This window comes from Hypanus sabinus, chromosome 26, assembly GCF_030144855.1.
Source record: "Hypanus sabinus isolate sHypSab1 chromosome 26, sHypSab1.hap1, whole genome shotgun sequence".
Lineage (NCBI taxonomy): Eukaryota > Metazoa > Chordata > Chondrichthyes > Myliobatiformes > Dasyatidae > Hypanus > Hypanus sabinus.
The window spans coordinates 3,614,955-3,635,739 of NC_082731.1; the positions used below are offsets into that span (position 1 = coordinate 3,614,955).

Consider the following 20,785-nt stretch of genomic DNA (forward strand, 5'->3'; position numbering starts at 1 on the left):
GTCCCGAAAACACTTTAACTCGGTAGTTCTCAGCTGCTCCTGCAACGACCTCACTTCATATTCTCCTGAGGCAAATCCAAACACCAAGAGATCATCCACATACACCAAAACTCCAAACGCCTCCACATCCCCTATGGTCTTCCACCTGCCCCGCAGGAAGGTTGCAAGGGCTCCAGATATGCCCCGTGGCATCTTTTCGGACCCGAAGACTCCTAGGGAATTTATAACGGCCGTCTTCTCCTTGTCGGCCCCAATCATCGGGATCTGGCAACATCCACTCCTCAGATCCAGCACCTTAAACCATTTCGCACCACTCAGACAGGCCATCCCCTCTCCGGCCCTCAGGGCCATATTCTGGTCACTGACAGTGAGCCTCTTCAACGCAATACAATCCACACACACGCTGCCTACATCTTCCACGGCTTCAGGGGCCAGTCGCCGCAACCTCTCTCTCTCCGAGGTGTCTTCAGCAGTCAACTCCGCTCCCTCGTGGTATTTCGCAGCATCCACTAGGAGGGTCTCACCCTCAGATACTTCCCCCAGGCCGTACCGCCAATGGCTCTTGTTTGAATTTGGTATCAGCCCAATGCTGCTACACACGTCCACACAAGCAGCTCGAAACTCTGGGTGCATCGACAATGCCTCCAAACAACGCTCATCCGCCTCCTCCGGGCAGGCCCCCAAGCGCACCAGCAGGATATTGGTTCTCTCTAGAACAGAAACGCTGCCCGTCTCAACAGGGTCCGGACACATCAGCATTAACGATTCCTGAACCTCAGTCTCCTCCACATTTGCCTCCAAGAACTCCATTTTCACTGACCAACAACCGTCGTCTGGATAATCACCGGCACTGGTACCCCGAATCTCCAGTGTTCTCAATGTCGTCAAGGGTAAAGGCTTCCAATAACGGTTATGAAACAAACTGTACAGCAACTTAACCGGCGCCCCGGTGCCGAGGATGGCTTTAACTTGACTTCCATCCATCCGTAACAACACCTGTGCGCTTGCCCCCTCTAAGCCTTCAGGAATAGAGTCTGTTCCTTTCGGGAGTTCCTTGGTACATTGCTGGGAACGTGCTCCCCCAGAGACCCCAAGCCGTTCCCCCACTGGGCCTCCTCTAAGTTTCCCGACACCTCTCGAATCAACGGAACAACTGATCCCCTTGACAGATCCCCTTGGCACCACAAGCAATTTATCTGCCCCCCTAGGCAAAAAGAGATACCCTAAAAACTTCCCACCAATCTCCTGCCACGGATATGATAAGCCCCCCAGCTGCAGCATTTGACTTCCAGTCGAACCACACGCATTTTCCCACACTTTCCCAGAACTGGCAGCGGTCACTTCGAGGTAATTGCGCCCGACAGTTCTAACAAAGTCACCAGCCCGCCTACTCAAACTTTCAACCCGTCCCTGTCGCTTTCCCTCAGCCAAGCACTGCCACTCACCCAACAAATGAGGGGTCCGCTCCGCCCACGCCTCCGCCCCTTTAGGGCTGGACATTATTCCAACAACCGGGCGGAGCTCACCACTGCTGAAACATCCCAACCTGTCACTCCTCACTCTCCAAACAGTACGGACAGCCCTTGGTCCCACCACCATTTTGTCAGCACTAGTCGGAACTCGAACAACGACCTCCAGGCTAGCAACAGCAGCCACCCCACCCAACACACACGTAGCGATAACCAGCAATCGCACACCCACAAAGGCACACCAGCTCTTCGCCGCAGACACAATCCAAAGAGGGCGATCCCACAGCTTCCACAGAAATCAACCCCAGACGAGCACCCCACAATGTAACCCCTTGGGTCGCCTCAGGCTCGCTCAGCTCGTTCTCGTCTAGGGGGAGCAGCCTTCGGCCCCGCCAAACTGGGTAATCAGCTGGTGTGGATGCTGTGTGATGTCCCCGCCTCGCCCAAAAACAGACAGTAGACCATATGTGATTAAATGAGTACAATTTATAAAGGTTACTATAACTGAGTGATTAATAACGATACAGTATATATGAAGAGAAAATTAAAGAAAAGGCGCCAAACTTATCAAAGTCCAAACCACTTCGTGCACAACCGTTGGAGCTCAATTACTGAAGTCTTCTGGCCACCATTCGCTCCCCTCCGAACTCCTCGACTCGCAGCTCAGGACCCTCCGAACTCCTCGACTCTCCAAACAGCTCAGGACCCTCCGAGTGGTCAACCAAGCACATCTAGCATCATCCCCCCCCCCCCCCCGTCCTCGGAGAATCTCCCGGCCTCGGACCCCCCTTTGGGGTCCGATCCTCGCCCAGCTTACAGCATCGCGTCCTCTCTCTCGACCCCCTCGCGCCGATCTCCCCAAAAGCCCTTCAACAAAAGCTTACAGACTCAGAAGAAAGACCATTAATCCCCATTTGGTTTACAAAGGAATACCATTCTCGTTATCAGTACATTAGCATTCCTGCTAGTTAACAAAAAGAAGAAACCCTCTTTACACTTCTTCAGAACTGGAAAGGAAGGGGGAAGACACCAGAACAAAAAAAGGTGGAGAGAGGGGAAAGAGGACAATATAGAAGGTGATTAGTGAAGGCAGGTAGGTGAGAAAGGTAAAGACCTGGAGAAGAAGGAATCTGATATGAGAATAGATCATGGAGAGGGCACTTGGGGGAGGTGACAGGCAGGTGATGGGAAAAGTAGGATATAGAACAAAAGGGAAGCAGGAGGGGAAAAGCAAAAATAAGGAAAAAAATTAACATTAGGAGAAATCTACAATTTATGTTTGTAGACTACTGCGGCAAAAAGTTAATTTGTTTGGCATTTACACCCTGTGTATGATAATGAAGTTGAACTATAAATTATGAGATTACATGCCAGTGATTACTGAAACAGAAGAAAAACGCAGATGAATTTGTGAATCAAAAATGAAAGGGGTTTAAATTTCTAGAGTACTGTACTGGATCCAGTTCTGGAAAGGGTAAGACTTGTAGAAACCAGACTCAACAGAACCATGCGAGGGAAACGGTTCAAAACAGAGGGGCAGTGAGGTTGAAACCTATTGCCACAGCTAATGATTTGAGAAACAAGAAAGGGAAAGGAGGGGGTTAGTCAGTGCTGCCGGAATGCTGTGAAATGAGTTTAAAAAGAAAATGGAGCTAAAGTTCTTGGCTCTGCTTGAGTGCAAGGAATCTGGGGTGATGAATTGAGGACACGGGAAGTGAGAACGCAGTATTGTGGTTGCTGCAGTCATGCATCTTGACGAAGGGCAGGGCTGGCAGCTTAACATTCTTGGTTGCAAAGGTTTCAGATAAGCTGGTCTGAGGAGTACGGGCTAAAGAAGCAAGTAAATACGAGAAGAGGTGGTACACAGAAAGCTCAGCCAATAAGAAGCATAACTAGGCAACTCAAATTGCTGGAAATATATTACAGTACGCAAAGTGTAAGTGAGAGATGCAATAGAATTTAGACAAGTCATTGAGAAATATAGAGGTAATTCATAGAATTGTAGTGAAGAGTGACCTCACATTCACTGTGAATATGGCAAAGGACTCAGGGGACTCTGAATTCTTAATATTTATTGTTAGGTCTGATTCCTGAACCATCAATAAATCAGAATCAGAATCAGGTTTATTATCACCGGCATGTGTCATGAAATTTGTTAACTTAGCAGCCGCAGTTCAATGCAATACATAATATAGAAGAAAAAAAATAATAAAAGAATAATAACAATAAGTAAATTAATGACAGTATATGTACAATAAATAGATTAAAAATTGTGCAAAAACAGAAATAATATATATTTTAAAAGTAAGGTAGTGTTCATGGGTTCAGTCCATTTAGGAATCGGATGGCAGAGGGGAAGAAACTGTTCCTGAATCGCTGAGTGTGTGCTTCAGGCTTCTGTGTCTCCTACCTGATGGTAACAGTGAGAAAAGGGCATGCCCTGGGTGCTGGAGGTCCTTAAGAATGGATGCTGCCTTTCTGAGACACCGCTCCCTGAAGATGTCCTGGGTACTTTGTAGGCTAGTACCCAAGATGGAGCTGACTAGATTTACAACCCTCTGCAGCTTCTTTTGGTCTTGTGCAGCAGCCCCCTCCCCCCCCCATATCAGACAGTGATGCAGCCTGTCAGAATGCTCTCCACCATACATCTAGAGAAGTTTTTGAGTGTATTTGTTGAGATACCAAATCTCTTCAAACTCCTAATGAAGTATAGTCGCTGTCTTGCCTTCTTTATAATTGCATCGATATGGTAGGACCAGGTCTTGACACCCAGGAACTTGAAACTGCTCACTCTCTCCACTTCTGATCCCTCTATGAGGATTGGTGTGTGTTCCTCTGTCTTACCCTTCCTGAAGTTCACAATCAGCTCTTTCATCTCACTGATGTTGAGTGCAAGGTTGTTTCTGCGACACCACTCCACTAGTTGGCATATCTCATTCCTGTACGCCCTCTTGTCACCACCTGAGATTCTACCAACAATGGTTGTATCATCAGCAAATTTATATATAGTATTTGAGCTATGCCTAGCCACACAGTCATGGGTATTGAGAGAGTAGAGCAGTGGGCTAAGCACACATCCGTGAGGTGCACCAGTGTTGATCATCAGAGAGGAGCAGATATTATCACCAATCCGCACAGACTGTGATCTTCCAGTTAGGAAGGTAAGGATCCAATTCCAGAGGGAGGTATAGAGGTCCAGGTTCTGTAACTTCTCAGTCAAGACTGTGGGAATGATGGTATTAAATGCTGAGCTATAGTCTCAAGCCATGTGAAGAGCCATTGAGCTTGTATCTGCCGTTGACCTTTTGTGGTGATAGGCAAATTGCAATGGGTCCAGGTACCTGCTGAGGCAGGAGTTCAGTCTAGTCATGACCAACCTCTCAAGGCACTTCATCACTGTCAGTGTGAGTGCTGCTGGGCAATAGTCATTAAGGCAGCTCACATTATTCTTCTTAGGCACTGGCATAATTGTTGCCTTTTTGAAGCAAGTGGGGATTTTCGCCTGTAGCAGTGAGAGGGTGAAAATGTCCTTGATTACTCCAGTCAGCTTGTTGGCACAGGTTTTCAGAGCCTTACCAGGTATTCCATCAGGACATTCTGCCTTGCAAGGGTTCACGCTCTTTAAAGACAGCCTAACATCGGCCTCTGAGACAGAGATCACAGGGTCATCAGGTGCAGCAGGGATCTTCACAGCTGTAGTTGCGTTCTCCCTTTCAAAGCAGGCAAAGGCATTGAGTTCATCTGGTAGTGAAGCATCACTGCCATTCATATTATTCGGTTTCGCTTTGTAGGAAGTAATGTCTTGCAAAGCCTGCCAGAGTTGTCGTACATCGATGTCGCCTCTAACCTCGTTTGAAATTCCCTTTTTGCCCTTGACTTAGCCCTCCACATACCATACCTGATTTTCTGGTACAGATCTAGGTCGCCAGACTTGAATGCCACAGATCTAACCTTCAGCCAGATGACATACCTCCTGGTTCACCCATGGTTTGTGGACCAGTCCACAAACACAACCTCAGTATGTGTTTTGCTCTCTTTTTGCACTATATAATTTAATTTTTTATTTTGATTTTTTTTATTGCAATTTATAGCTTCTTTAATATATTGCTCTGTGCTACTAATTCCACCATGGATGGCCCCAAGTCTGGTTGCTGAAGAAGAAGAGAAGGGCATGGACTAGCAACCCCATCCTGTAAAAACCCGAAGCTCCGAAGAGCTCACCCCTGGGAGAGGAAGGAGTAGATGGGCTCCAGCTGGGATAATGTGGAAGACTGGCCCAGGACAGGGACTCCGGTGAGCTGCGGTCGGCATCCTCTGCCAGGGAGGGATGATCGGCTTAAGGTACAGCTGCTGCAGAACAACAGATTTCATGACAGATACCGGTGATATTGGACCTGATTCTGATTCTGATCTCTCCTCAGGATGTAGCAATCACTAAGAGAGGACAATGAACTGGGAGTTGGAAACCGGGGGCATTTTGGCAAACATAATTCAGTTAGATTTATCCCAGAAAGGAACAAGGGTAGAGCAGGAGAAAAAAAATCCTTTCCAATTTAGAATAGGGCCAGGTTTACAAGGCTGACATAGGCTGCGAAAGAATGTTTGATAGTAAATCAATGACAGAGCGGTGGGAGGCAGTGGGGTGGAGATCGTCAGAGTTCAAATCAAATATGCTCCAAAAAAGGGCAAATTTATATTTGTGGTAAGACATTGCAAAAAAAGAAGGCTTTATGAGAAAGACCATGAGATCAAAACAGCACAAAGGCTAGAGAAATGTGCAGGGATGAACTTTAAAAAGAAACCTGAAGTCAAAGAGAGGTCAGGGAGTTTTTTTGCAGAGAAAAACACAGAAAACCCACAGACATTTTATAGACAAGAAAGGGAGTGGGTAAGGCAGGTACATTAACAACATTTAAAGGCAAGTAAACAGCTGCATGAATGGGAAAGGTTTAGAGGGATTTGGGCTAAACACAGGCAAAGGAGACTAGCTTGGATGAGAATCTTGGCTGGAATGGACCAGTTGGGCCAAAGACCTGTTTCCCTGCTCTAAGACTCTAAGACTCTGTAAAAGAAGAAGGCAGGTTAAATTAAAATTCAAAAGAAGGAAGACATGTAAAATTTTAAATGAACATTGTCTGCCTGACCTCACAGAGCAGGGAGGAGATATGAACATTGACATTAAAGAAGAATGATGTATGTAGTAGAAACAGAGAGTACAATTAAGGACCGGGCACCTTTAAATGTTGACAAGTTGAAATACATTCCAGACTGTTAGAAAAAGAATAGGGAGGAACTAGCAGAAGCTCTGACTGTAGGTTTCCCCGTCATTTGCGCTGTTAGGGGGTTTGGAAGACTGTGGATGTAAGTGCAATTGCGTAAAGATCAGTGCAGACCAAGAAAATGATCTGTCAACACAACAGTTGAGATGGTTATAGAAATACCAAGGTACAATGTAAAACTGAAGTCAGAGAAGTTGCAGTGCGATCACTTGAGTTGAGTATGATGTTTTCTGAAGGGGTTGTCTATTGGTGGGACCTCTATTGGTGGGTCTGCAGCTGGCTGTAAAGACTGATTCAAGATCCACATATTTACTGTTACTTAGAAGGTAAAGAGGGGAATAAGGGTTGTTAAGACCATAGAACATAGGAGCAGAATTACTTCATTGTGGTCTGCACCACCATTCAATCATGGCTGTTTTATTCTTTCTCTCAAACCCATTCTCCAAGTTTATCCCTGTAACCTTTGACTCATTGTCAGCAATAAGCACCAGGTAATTGTTGCTCTTTTCACATTCCTGTTGGTATCTTTTAGGATATATTTAAAACAGAGGTGGATAGTTTCTTGATTAGAACCTACCGTATCTAATAAATATAATCTTCAAAGATTACCTGGAACTCATTGCCAGAAGGGGTTTGAAGAGGGAACTGAGTGAAAGTAATTTGCAAAGCTTCAAGAAAGCAGTAGGGGGGTGGGGCAGAAGGGGGTCCTCTCACAGTAGCCAAAGAAAGCTCAAAGGCCTCCTAGTCTGACATTCAATAAAGGCTGAAAATAAACGAGAAATACCTTGCAGTTCAATTTAATCAGCTTCCATTGTTGGTCCCTGACTAACCTTTAAGGAATGACCATCTTTACAACACAATCTATTTTTGAGGACGTCAGGAGGGAGTCAATGAAGGTAAATGCACTCTGGCCACTTCATTTGGCACACCTACACACCTCTAATCAGCCAATCACGTGGTAGCAACTCAATGAATAAAACACGCAAACATGGTCAAGAGGTTCAGTTCTTGTTCAGACCGAGCATCAGAATGGGGAAAGAGTGCAATTTAAGTGGCTTTGACTGGTGAATGATTGTTGGTACCTAACAGGATGGTTTGAGTATCTCAGAAACTGATGATTCCCTGGGATTTTCATACATGACAGTCTTCAGCATTTACAGAGAATAGCGCCAAAATAAACATCCAGTTAGCAGCAGTTCTGTGGATGAAAACACCTTGTTAATGAGAGAGGTCAGAGGGGAATGGCCAGACTGGTTCAAGCTGACAGGAAAGTGACAATAACTCACATTACAGCAGTGATGTGCAGAAGAGCATCTCTGAATGCACAACACATTGAACCCTGGTGCGGACGGGTGACATCAAAAGAAGACCATGAACATACACCAAGATACCTAATAAAGTGGCCACTGAGTGCATTTCTTGTGCTGTAATTGGATCTTAGCAAAGAGTTTGACAAATAGTGCACTTAGATCAGGAAACTGAAAGAACGGCATGGTAGTATAATGCTTTACAGCTTATAAATGACCCGAGTTCAATTCACAAACGATCTCTGAGAAGTCGGTATGTTCTCTCCGTGACCATGTAGGTTCCCTCAGGGAGCTCTGGTCTCCTCCCATATTTCAAAGACGTACCGATCAATGCAGGTCACTGTATGTTTTGTGTGACAAATAACTCTAATCTTTTAAAGCCCCTTGCGAGAAAGTGGCAATTTGAATGAAAAGATGGAAGAAAGCAAAGGGCATACAAATGCCGTAAGATCATGACAGGAATCGAACCGTGATCGCTGGCACTATACAGTGTTTGTCCAGCCACTACACTGCCAATCCATTTACGTTACATGGGAACTTGACAGGACAAGCCAAGGTCCTCTATAAAGATGTAGGCAAGCAACAAATGAAGGAATTGAGAACTGACCCAGATCAATGAAAACCTTAACAAGTGATTTAACATAGAAACATAGAAAATAGGTGCAGGAGTAGGCTATTCGGCCCTTCGAGCCTGCACCACCATTCAGTATGATCATGGCTGATCATCCAACTCAGAACCCTGTACCTGCTTTCTCTCCATACCCCCTGATCCCTTTAGCCACAAGGGCCATATCTAACTTAAATCTAACTTAAATCAAGGGCCATATCTAATTTAAATAAAGGATGCCAGTAGCTTCAGGAAGTCCATGACAGGAACTAGTTTTAGCCTCTGGAAGACAGATGATCCATTAGAGTTTCCAAACTTCCCAGCTACAACACCTCACTGCAACCACTGTCATAGATCCTGCACACGACACACTGGCAGCTACCCAAGGTAAAATTAGCTGTACATCGAAGCATTGAAACAGACAATGAAATACGCTCTTTTGTGCCAAACACCAACACAGACCAAGGATATTCCAATGCCAACATAGCATGCCCGCAACTTACTGACCCTTCGGAGGCTCTACCAGGCTTGGAATATTGTGAGCAGCTCTGGGCCCCTTATCCAAGAAAAGATGTGCTGGCATTGGAGAGGGTGCAGAGGAGTTAAAGGGTTAACACATCAGGAGTGTTTGATGGCTCTGGGCCTGTACTTGCTGGAGATTAGAAGAATGGGGGGAATCTCAATGAAAACTATTTAATATTGAAAGGCCTTGATGGATGGACCAGGGAGGATGTTTAGAATAGAAGGATGAACAGAGATGAGGGGAAATTTCTTTAGCCAAATGGTGGTGAGTCTGTGGAATTTATTGCCACAGATGGTTGTGGAGGCCAAGTCATTGGGTATATTTATAGAGGAGCTCAATAGATTCTTGATTAGTAAGGGTGTCAAAGGTTATGGGGAGAAGGCAGGTAATGGGGTTGCGAGGGATATTAAATCAGCTATGATGGAACGACAGAGCAGACTCGATGGGCTGAATGGCCTAATTCTGTTCCTATGTCAATATTCTTATATGAAACTATATTTACAAAGCACACCATTATAAATGCGCTGGCAATGGTAATTGTGTATATAATTATTTTAAAAGATTTTCCATAATAAAGAGATGTGGATAAGATGACAGAGCATACACCTGTGCTTGCACCATGATAAATACTTGGACACTCTGAGAGCTGATACTGATATAAACCTGCCACACAACCTGCTGACATGAACATTCTCAACAACAGATTATAATCAACACAATAAGACAATTTATGCATACTCAGATATTAATTCACAGTGTAAGTCACATCAATGTAAGACATAAACCAATCATTTCAATTCAATGCCCTATTTTTCTGCCTTATCCAATATGTCTGAGACGCTTTGTGACACACTGGCCAACCTTAGCATGTGAGTTATCTCCTCTGGAGTGGTGCAAGATCTGACGTCACTCCTTTCCTGGGAATTGCTGGGAAACTTTGATCACATTTTCCAATGGATGTGTGTCATCAGGCACACCCAGCACACTGTGGACTTACCGGGTGACTTACTTACAGTAAGTTGTCCTGCAGAACTAATGCCACACTGAACTTCCCAGCGACTGATGCCCCCACCCCTGAGTCCTGTGCTAGCCTCTAATTCGGGGATCCTGATCTGATCCTGATCCCAGTTCTTCCAATGAACCTGCCCAGGCCTAATCCATCTAAGTCCCGCTTTTCCCAAACTACCAATCCTAACCTGTTCTCTGTTCTATCTCTCAACATCCGAACTGGGGGCTCCAATAGCTCCCGGCTCTGAAGCCCCCCTCTGAAAAGGTGCATAGACGCTGCCCGACCCCTTGAGTTCCTCCAGCATTTTGTGTGTGTTACTCTGAGAAGAGTATCAGGTAGCAGCGTTCAGTATGATGAATCCCACGGCTGGGACTTATGAGTTAGTCATAGAGTGGTACAGCATAGAAACAGGCCCTTTGGCCCATCTAGTCCATACTATTATTGTCTACTCCCATCGACCTGCATCTAGACCATCGTCCTCCATAGCCTTACTATCCATGTACCTATTCAAACTCTTCAAACCTGCATCCACCACTTCCACTGGCAGCTCATTCCACCCTCTGAGTGAAGTTGTTCCCCCTCAGATTCTCCTTACATCTTTCACCTTTCACCCTTAACCCATGACTTCTAGCTCTACTATCACCCGACCTCATTTACTGTATCTCTACCCCTCACAATTTTGTATACCACTATCCAATCTTCTTCGTTCTGGGGAATGAAGTCCTAACCTATTCAGCCTTTCCCTATAACTCAGGTCCTCCAGACCCGGAAACATTCTTGTAAATTAATCCACACTCTCAGTTCTATTTACATCTTTCCTGTAGGTAGGTGACCAGAACTGTACACAATACTCCAAATTCAGCCATCGAGAGCATCCTGACTGCTGGAGTGACCAGCAGTACGGGAACCACTGCAGGGAATGGTGCATCTCCGGATGTGAACTTTCCTTTATTTGGGACATTTACAGCAGCAGCTGTGTAAAAAAAGGCCTGAAGGATCACCAGGAACTCCAGCCACCCCAAGCACAAAGTGCTTCAGCTGCTTCTATCTGACAAATGGTATCACAGCATTAAGGCCAGGACCAACAGGCTTCAGGACAGCTTCTTTCACCAGGCCATCAGATTGATCAATACACATTGATCTGACTGTTTATCTGACTGTAAATTGATCTGTGGATCAGACTGTACACTGATCCGACTGTACATTGATCTGGTAATGTATCTGACTGTACATACATGAATACGAAACAATTATGTACACAATGTTTAGTGTCGGACAATATCCCCTCACCCCTCCCTCCCTTACTGCTTGTACATAGTGATGGAGATGCAACATAAGTTTTTTTTTCCCTCACGTTGTGAGACCGATGTAAGAAATAAAATTCTAATTCAGCCTCACCAATGTCTTATACAACTTCAACATAAAATCCCAACTCATTTACTCAATGCTCTTGTTTATGAAAACCTGTGTGCCAAAAGCTCTCTTTACAACCCCAACTCCCTATGATAGGGTTGTCTACCTGAGAAAATACAGCATATAGGCAGGGTGCCTCAGACTTCTGCACAGCACTATATTTGTTAATGTGGAGCAGACAGCAAGTTTGCAAATCTGGCGGGAGCAAAGGATGTTTGGAATGGCATGGGGGAGCGCCATGGGAGGTGTGTGGGACAGGTGGTAGAGAAGGAGTGCCAGGGCGGAGAGCGGCACAGGTGCCCAGACAAACAAATGGTTTATTGATCATTACAGAATGTCTGTCTGGTGCTTCCCTCTCTCTCCCCTCTCCCTTCCTCTTTTCCCAAACATAATTCATGTGTGTGTGTGTGTGTGTGTGTGTGTGTGTGTGTCTGTGTGTGTCTGTGTGTGTGTCTGTGTATCTGTGTGTGTGTCTGTGTGACAGTACGTCTGTGTGTGTGTGTCTGCATCTGTACATTAGTGTGTGTCTGTGTATCTGTGTGACTGTGTGTGTGACATATGTCTGTGTGTGTGTGTCTGCATCTGTACATTAGTGTGTGTCTGTGTATCTGTGTGTGTGTGTGTGTGTGTGTATATATGTCTGTGTCTGTGCATGAGTGTATGTGTGTGAGCGTGTGTGCCTCTGTGTGTTTGAGTGAGAGACAGAAAAAGTAAATTGTAGGTTTACAGGGAAATAAGGAAAAGAGGAATTACGCTAATTGGACACCTTATGAACTACAATAGACTGGATGGACCAAATGATCTTTGTCTGTGCTGTTAAAGATTGACACAGTGACAGTCAAACAACCTAATGACCACTGAAGCAAAGACCCATACTGACTCTAATATAAACTGAGGAGTGACTTTAATATGTGAGCACAACTCCCTAATTTAAATACAAACTCAAACACACTTGTGCAAACACACAACTGCAAAAGGACAAGCTGACACTGAGATTGATCGGTGGAACTGACACTGATATAATGTTGTAACATTGCACAATGATTTAAATGCAGTGTCTAAAACATGCATGATGCAGGCACACATGTCCTCACACAAACACACATGGACACATGTGTTGTAAACTAACAAAAGTCTGCAGCAAAGAAGAACGGATGATACAATTATGCACGAAGGGTGACCCAGGATACAGACGAGCACAGTGACACACACCACTCACCTGATCACACTGAAATGTCTACACAGAAGAACCTCCTTTTACATATTCCTGAACATCTACGTACAAACATACGCAATGATATTCCTCTGATAATCTCCCTTACACAACAACACACTACTTTAAGCAGATAAGCAATAACTTACATTTTTATAGCATCTCTTATGTGACAAAATATCACCAGGTTCTTGGCAAGATTGACAATGAGCAGCAGGAGGGAGAATGAATTAACAAAAGGGCCTCATAGCTGGGGGGGGGGGGGGGTGATAACAGGGGTGAGCTTCCACTATGTATTAAATGCTCCCAATGACATGCACCTCAAACAGCCTCTGACAACCAAGTCCAGCTCCTGCTTTCACATGCGGCTTCGCTACTCAGCCTGGCAGAACCGTTTCCATTGACTAGACAAAGGTGGGTCATTCGCGCCTTAAAACCAATTGCTTTGAGCAAGCAGGGCTCATCAGGCCTGGTTGGCAACTCAGTTACTCGTTTTCCTACGTCTCATCTCTCACTGTGAAAGGGGATGCTTCTTTTCTCCTTTATTAGGGAGAGAGAGTGTACGGTATGTCAAATTGTCTTGTCAACAATTAGTTTCTGTTGTACTGCAGATCATGGTCTTTCTTGGGGGCTTTGCTATTACACCTTGGTGGGTGGAGGGTGCTGATGCTTTTCTTGCATAAGCGGGTGTGGCTGGGGGAGGGTTGTGCGTGGGAGGGGAGAGGGTGGGGTTGGGGGAGGGTTGTGCGTGGGAGGGGAGTGGGTGGGGTTGGGGAGGGTTGTGCATTGGAGGGAAGTGGGTGGGAGGGGAGTGGGTGGGGTTGGGGGAGGGTTGTGCGTGGGAGAGGAGTGGGTGGGGTTGGGGGAGGGTTGTGCGTGGGAGGGGAGTGGGTGGGGTTGGGGAGGGTTGTGCATTGGAGGGAAGTGGGTGGGAGGGGAGTGGGTGGGGTTGGGGGAGGGTTGTGTGTGGGAGGGGAGTGGGTGCGGTTGGGGGAGGGTTGTGTGTGGGAGGGGAGTGGGTGGGGTTGGGGGAGGGTTGTGGCTGGGGAGGGGTGGGTGTGGCTGGGGGAGGGGAGTGGGTGGGAGGGGATTAGGTGTGGTTGGGGGAGGGTTGTGGCTGGGGAGGGGTGGGTGTGGCTGGGGGAGGGGAGTGGGTGGGAGGGGATTAGGTGTGGTTGGGGGAGGGTTGTGGCTGGGGAGGGGTGGGTGTGGCTGGGGGAGGGGAGTGGGTGGGAGGGGAGTAGGTGTGGTTGGGGGAGGGGAGTGTATGGGAGGAGGGTGGGTGTGGCTGGGGAGGGGAGTGGATGGGAGGGGAATGGGTGGGGTTGGGGAGGGTTGTGTGTGGGAGGGGAGTGGGTGAGTGGGGTTGGGGAGGGTTGTGTGTGGGAGGGGAGTGGGTGGGATTGGGGAGGGTTGTGCGTGGGAGGGGAGTGGGTGGGGTTGGGGGAGGGTTGTGGCTGGGGAGGGGTGGGTGTGGCTTGGGGAGGGGAGTGGGTGGGAGGGGAGTAGGTGTGGTTGTGGGAGGGGAGTGGGTGGGAGGGGAGTAGGTGTGGTTGGGGGAGGGGAGAGTATGGGCGGAGGGTGGGTGTGGCTGGGGAGGGGAGTGGATGGGAGGGGAGTGGGTGGGGTTGGGGGAGGGTTGTGTGTGGGAGGGGAGTGGGTGAGTGGGGTTGGGGAGTGGATGGGGTTGGGGGAGGGGAGTGGGTGGGAGGGGAGTAGGTGTGGTTGGGGGAGGGGAGTGTGTGGGAGGGGAGTGGGTGAGTGGGGTTGGGGAGTGGATGGGGTTGGGGGAGGGGAGTGGGTGGGAGGGGAGTAGGTGTGGTTGGGGGAGGGGAGTGTATGGGAGGAGGGTGGGTGTGGCTGGGGAGGGGAGTGGGTGGGGAGGGGTGGGTGTGGCTTGGGGAGGGGTGGGTGTGGCTTGGGGAGGGGAGTGGGTGGGAGGGGAGTAGGTGTGGTTGGGGGAGGGGAGAGTATGGGAGGGGAGTGGGTGGGGTTGTGGGAGGGGAGTGGATGGGAGGGGAGTGGGTGTGGTTGTGGGAGGGGAGTGGATGGGAGGGGAGTGGGTGTGGTTGTGGGAGGGGAGTGGATGGGAGGGGAGTGGGTGGGGTTGTGGGAGGGGAGTGGGTGGGGCTGGGGATCTAATGTCTCCATGCCAGTCATTCTTTGGGACACTGTTCTGTTCATGGAAAGAAAAAGAACTTCAGGATGAATATTACGTACATTTCTGCGATATTAAACGGAATGATCGAGCTATTTACCTAGGAGACGGATAACTCTGACCTTACACTTCTGCTACCTTGCAGTAAGATCCACAAGAGCAAACCATGGAGGGAAATCAGGAGCTGGAGTCCCTAAGGCATTCGATGTTGAGCTCAATGCCGACTGGCAAATCCTGCAACAGCTTTGGTACCAGGCTGTATCGTTCTCTGCCGTTCCTTTGGATTCATCGGCCGTGTGGGGGGGGGGGGGGGCAGCAGCTTACTCTCCCTATCGTACAGCCCTGGGATGCCATATCCATAGTCGACCCAAACCTACCTCTTGTTAAGCAGAACAGAAGATATAGAGGGGTACAGGGGCCTACGGGCATGACGGCCAGCGGCACAGATATGGGGCAGTACGGTAGCATACAGACGAAGCGGGTTCAGTTCCTACCAGTGCCTGTAAAGAGTCTGTGCCTTCTCCCTGTGGCCACGTGCGTTCCCTCTGGGAACTCAGGTTTCCTACCACAGTGCACACATGTACTGGTTAGCAGGCTACTTGGTCATTAGGCTAGGGCAGCAAGGTGCAACGGAGTATTCCGCACTGTGTCCCAATAAAGAAACTATTAATTTCTGGATTTAGCAGGTCAGTGGGCACTGGTACCTCTCAGGGTAGAGGGCAGAGGTTCAAGGGGAGGGAAAAGATGAGGGGCACTCCCTCTCACCTGGAGTGTGGTGTGTATATGGACTGTGTTTCGGTGAAGTCAAGTGCAATCACAATGTTTGAAAGACATACGGATAGGGTTAGGGTTAGAGGTATAGTGCCTATAGAAGGTGATGGATACAGCCCAGTCCATCGCAGACAAATCCCTCCCCACCATTGAACTGCCACAAGAAGACAGCGTCCATCATCAACAAACCCCAGCACCCAGGCCACGCTCTCTTCTCACAGGAGAGCACCAACTTCGGGGACAGGCTCCTGATCCAGTGTGGATAAGCTCACTCTTTTCAACACTGAACTGAATTCAGAACCTGTGGACTCACTTTCGAGCACTCTACAACTCACGCTCACCAAGTCATTTATTTCTTTCTGTGTTTGATTTGTGCACGTTGGCACGATGGTTGTTTGGCAGTCTCTGTTTACGTCTAGTTTTTTTTTATAAGTTCTATTGCATTTATTTTCCTGTACATGCCTGCAAGAAAATGAATCTCAGGGTAGTGTATAGTGACATATATGTTCTTTGATAATAAATTTTACTTTGACTTAAGACTGTTAAATGCAGAGAGATGGGTTACCAGAGCTGGGAAGAGGACTTGTTTCTGTCTACCTCTACAAGCCAAGGAGAAGAGGGCTTGTTTCTGGCTACCTCTACAAGCCAAGGAGAAGAGGGCTTGTTTCTGGCTACCTCTACAAGCCAAGGAGAAGAGGGCTTGTTTCTGTCTACCTCTATAAGCCAAGGAGAAGAGGGCTTGTTTCTGTCTACCTCTACAAGCCAAGGAGAAGAGGGCTTGTTTCTGGCTACCTCTACAAGCCAAGGAGAAGAGGGCTTGTTTCTGTCTACCTCTATAAGCCAAGGAGAAGAGGGCTTGTTTCTGTCTACCTCTGCAAGCCAAGGAGAAGAGGGCTTGTTTCTGTCTACCTCTACAAGCCAAGGAGAAGAGGGCTTGTTTCTGGCTACCTCTACAAGCCAAGGAGAAGAGGGCTTGTTTCTGTCTACCTCTATAAGCCAAGGAGAAGAGGGCTTGTTTCTGTCTACCTCTGCAAGCCAAGGAGAAGAGGGCTTGTTTCTGTCTACCTCTACAAGCCAAGGAGAAGAGGGCTTGTTTCTGGCTACCTCTATAAGCCAAGGAGAAGAGGGCTTGTTTCTGTCTACCTCTGCAAGCCAAGGAGAAGAGGGCTTGTTTCTGTCTACCTCTATAAGCCAAGGAGAAGAGGGCTTGTTTCTGTCTACCTCTACAAGCCAAGGAGAAGAGGGCTTGTTTCTGTCTACCTCTACAAGCCAAGGAGAAGAGGGCTTGTTTCTGTCTACCTCTGCAAGCCAAGGAGAGGTTTCAGGAAAAGTATGAACATTTTAGAATCAAGACTCTGCTAAACTGGGAGTCAATGTGGGTAGAAAGACTCAGGCTGGGACCACAGTGGACGAGTGATGAAGGTGATTGTCAGGAAGGATGGGTGAGTGTCAGTGGTTAGGCAGATGCAGGTGCAGAGGGCTCGGGGTCAATGCGATGGTACGTGAAAGCAGTCCAGTTCAGGCTCTGACGATTGCTGGACTGAACGTTGGCTCAGACAAACACAAATGGAAAGCAGGGAGAGGGTTGGCATGGCGATACACAAATAGTACAGTGATGTGAAGATACAAACATACAATAAAATGGACCTGTACAGAAATGTATCGTAATAAACACACTGACGCCCTGATGATGAGACACAGGAACACACTGTTGATACATACAAAGGAAAAAAAAACACATCATCAAACAGTACAACATTAATATAAACACAAAAACTCTCACACACACCTGGCACACTCACATATATACACACATTGGGATAAACACAAATACTCGCACACGAACACATAACACTTCAGTCGAAAGACACTTACAATGAGATAGTGATGAAACCATAAAAGAGAGTTCTGATTAATTGGGGAAACCGCTTATTTAGGACAGCTCTTAAGGAACAGAAACTAATTGCGAAAATAGCCAGGATTCCCTTTATTTAATCGGGGCACTATGCCATTTAATTGCCAAACAGTTTCTAACTAGCATTAGCTGTGTCACTTGTGTGGCCGTTATACCCTACATCATGCTCGGAGTGAACAGGTCTTCTTCCACTGGTCTCTTAAATTTAAACAACTTCCTCAAAAGATCAGATTTTTTTGAACAACACTCCTGAACTGTGAAATTCGATACCTAAAACTATAAGAGATTCAGGCTCAGTTGGCACTTTTAAATGCCAGCTCAAAACTGATTTATTTAACCTTGCTTTTAACTAACATATTTTTGCCTCTTAGTTTCAGATTTATTTTTATTTTTTAATATATTTTAGTGTTTGTACTTTTATCCCATTGTAATGCACTTTGAATGAGATTGTCTGTATGAAAAGTGCTCTGTAAATAAAGTTATTATTCTTGTTATTATTAAGGCAGGTGTAGAACTGGCCACTGTTACAAGGCTGGAAGTTGACAATCTTGTGATGTGAAGCATAATCCTGTGTCAAATATAATGATAAGTTCGTAAAAAGTCCAGTTTATCTCAGGTACTAGGCAGGGGGATAGCAAAAAGGCACACACTGCACACAAATATTGAGTGAGGTATTGATATGAAAATGTAATATGCACACTAATGTATTGAAGGCAACACTTTGTCCATTAAAGGGCAGCAAACACAGTGTAACTGGCAATCATGACAAGACTGGCCTCAATACACACAGAAACTGGCGTGAACACACACGACAGCAGCTTGACATTAGCAGTGACTCCTTGGTGATAATCTGATGGATGCAGACAGACTGATTGCAATACACACTACACATGATACGGTTCACACCACACTCTTAAACCCGAGGCACTGGAGTTCAGAATTCAATTCCAATTCACACTGGTATAGGCATGCTCCCATAGATATGAATATCAATACTATTGTACAATGGACAAAGACTGAAACTACTACTATAGTCACAGACACGCTGGTAAGTGCACTGCCCCACAGATATAGAACAGGCATACAAACTGCTGTAGACCCCAGACAAAGTGCAATATGGACAGATAGTTTGCTGATGACTGTATGCTGACTGACACAGTGATTCAATGCACAGTCACATAATCACACACACATGGTCATAGGCAGACGCAGTGACTTACTGGCACTTACACACACTGACACATTAGTTTATGTGTAGGTCTTATTAACACTTCATTCCAGATCACTTATAGACTATACACTCAGTGGCCACTTTATTAGGTACCCCTGCTAATCAATGCAAACATCTAATCAGCCAGTCACGTGACAACAACCTAATGCATAAAAGCATGCAGACATGGTCATGAGGTTCAATTCAAACATCAGAATGGGGAAGAATTGTGATCTAAGTGACTTTGACAGTGGAATGCTTGTTGGTGCCAGACAGGGAGGTTTGAGTATCTGAGAAACTGCTGATCTCCTGGGATTTTCACACAAACTAGTCTCTAGTGTTTACAGAGAATGGTGTGAAAAACGTATACAGTAAAGTGGAGTGAGAGGTGGTCAGAACACCTTGTTATAATGAGAGAGGTCAAAGAAGAATTGCCGGACTGGTCGGAAGGTGACAGATAATCACGCTGTAACAGTGAACGCACAACACGTTGAGCCTTGACGTGGACCAACGTGGGCACAACGGCAGAGGACCATGAACTTACACTCAGGCACCATTATGGTGAAAGGCGTACCCACATTGACACTGTAACGCAGGCAGGCACTCGTACACCTTGTGGCGGACACAATGATGTAAATTATGGGGCTTTAAAACAGGCACAGGCGCTGACATGGTCAAACAGTAGCACTCAGATACAGTTAGACATACAAACACAAAATGCTGGAAGAACTCAGTAATTCAGGCAGCATCTGTGAGTCGACATTCGGGACGAGACCCTTCATGAGGACTCATCTGCAGTAGTCAACTACCCGCGCGCGTACACACACTCCAGAACAACGCCACACCGAGCAGATCCGACCATTAATGAACCAATCAGCACCCAAATGACTTTTCATTGCGACCAGCGCCAATCCCTGAAAATGAAACAATCGAGTTCAGTGGGTGAGGCGACTGCAGTACGCGGCTGAACCTGGAACACGAGGACTTTACTTGCGCGCTCGTTGCTTTGGTCCCATTTTCTATCCCAAATTCCGTCTTCACTGGACCGGCTACAGCCCAGAGAGCGCACAGACTAGAGCCGATTGAGGCCTTAACCTGAGAGCCCACACTGACAACAATCTCTTTTTGGAACAGAGATCTAACAACCCGGTTCGTCTCAGATTCCGTGTCCTAGACAGACTTTACATGGGGTTAGAGCATTTAGCAAAAGTAGTCGGATGTCTGTAAGGGGTGTTGTGCGTTATACTGACCTCACCGGGGTCTGAATATAAACTGGTCCACTCGGGAATTTCGTGTGATTCCATTTTCACAGATCCCAACATATCGCTTCCTGAACAAAAATACGACCAAAGCAGGAAGAGGGAACGTTGCGAATGATCTTCAGGCTCCAAATTGTATTCCAGTGCCCAAGTCTTGGGAATGTGGGAGACACCTTGAGATCCAGGTCCCTTCAGCAGCAATGAAGCGGGGTTTCAGGGACTTGGTGGGGTATATACTGCGGGGTAGTCCGCTTCCAGATTCCAACACCTCACCCGGTGGATGCACCCGTCCAAAAGTTTCAGAGTTGTCCAGAAGTGCGGGTGCAGAGCAGAGAACTTGCTCACCTTCGCACGGCAGCTATACCTGTCTGCAGATCCCTCTCTCTCAGGGACTGGGAGCTCTGAGCTACAAGTGTGCGACTGTAGGGGTGGGGGGGGGGGGGGGGAGTTACTGATTAACTGGAGCCTTTGAGGTGCGTGGCCAGGGTGGATGAACTGGGTTGGGGAGTAGACAACCGGGCGCTCGCTGCGCCCTCAGGCGCCGGACGCCCGAATTGCAGCCTCCGCTCATCCAGCGACAACAAACCCAGAGAATAGTTTCCAGTCCTGCGTGGTCAATGTGCTACCTGGAAGCTTTATAGAAAACCGTGCA

General features: G+C 47.1%; 1 protein-coding gene across 1 annotated transcript in view; it reads right to left on the reverse strand.

Annotated features, from left to right (window-relative positions):
- Positions 1-20,510, reverse strand: part of LOC132381802 (forkhead box protein A2-like) — a 163,869-nt gene extending 143,359 nt beyond the window's left edge. The window contains exon 1 of the mRNA XM_059951389.1: positions 20,125-20,510. Within this exon, the coding sequence (XP_059807372.1) occupies positions 20,125-20,196 (72 nt within the window). The 5' untranslated portion in view covers positions 20,197-20,510. The remainder of the gene's footprint in view (positions 1-20,124) is intronic.
- Between the last annotated feature and the right edge of the window lie 275 nt (positions 20,511-20,785).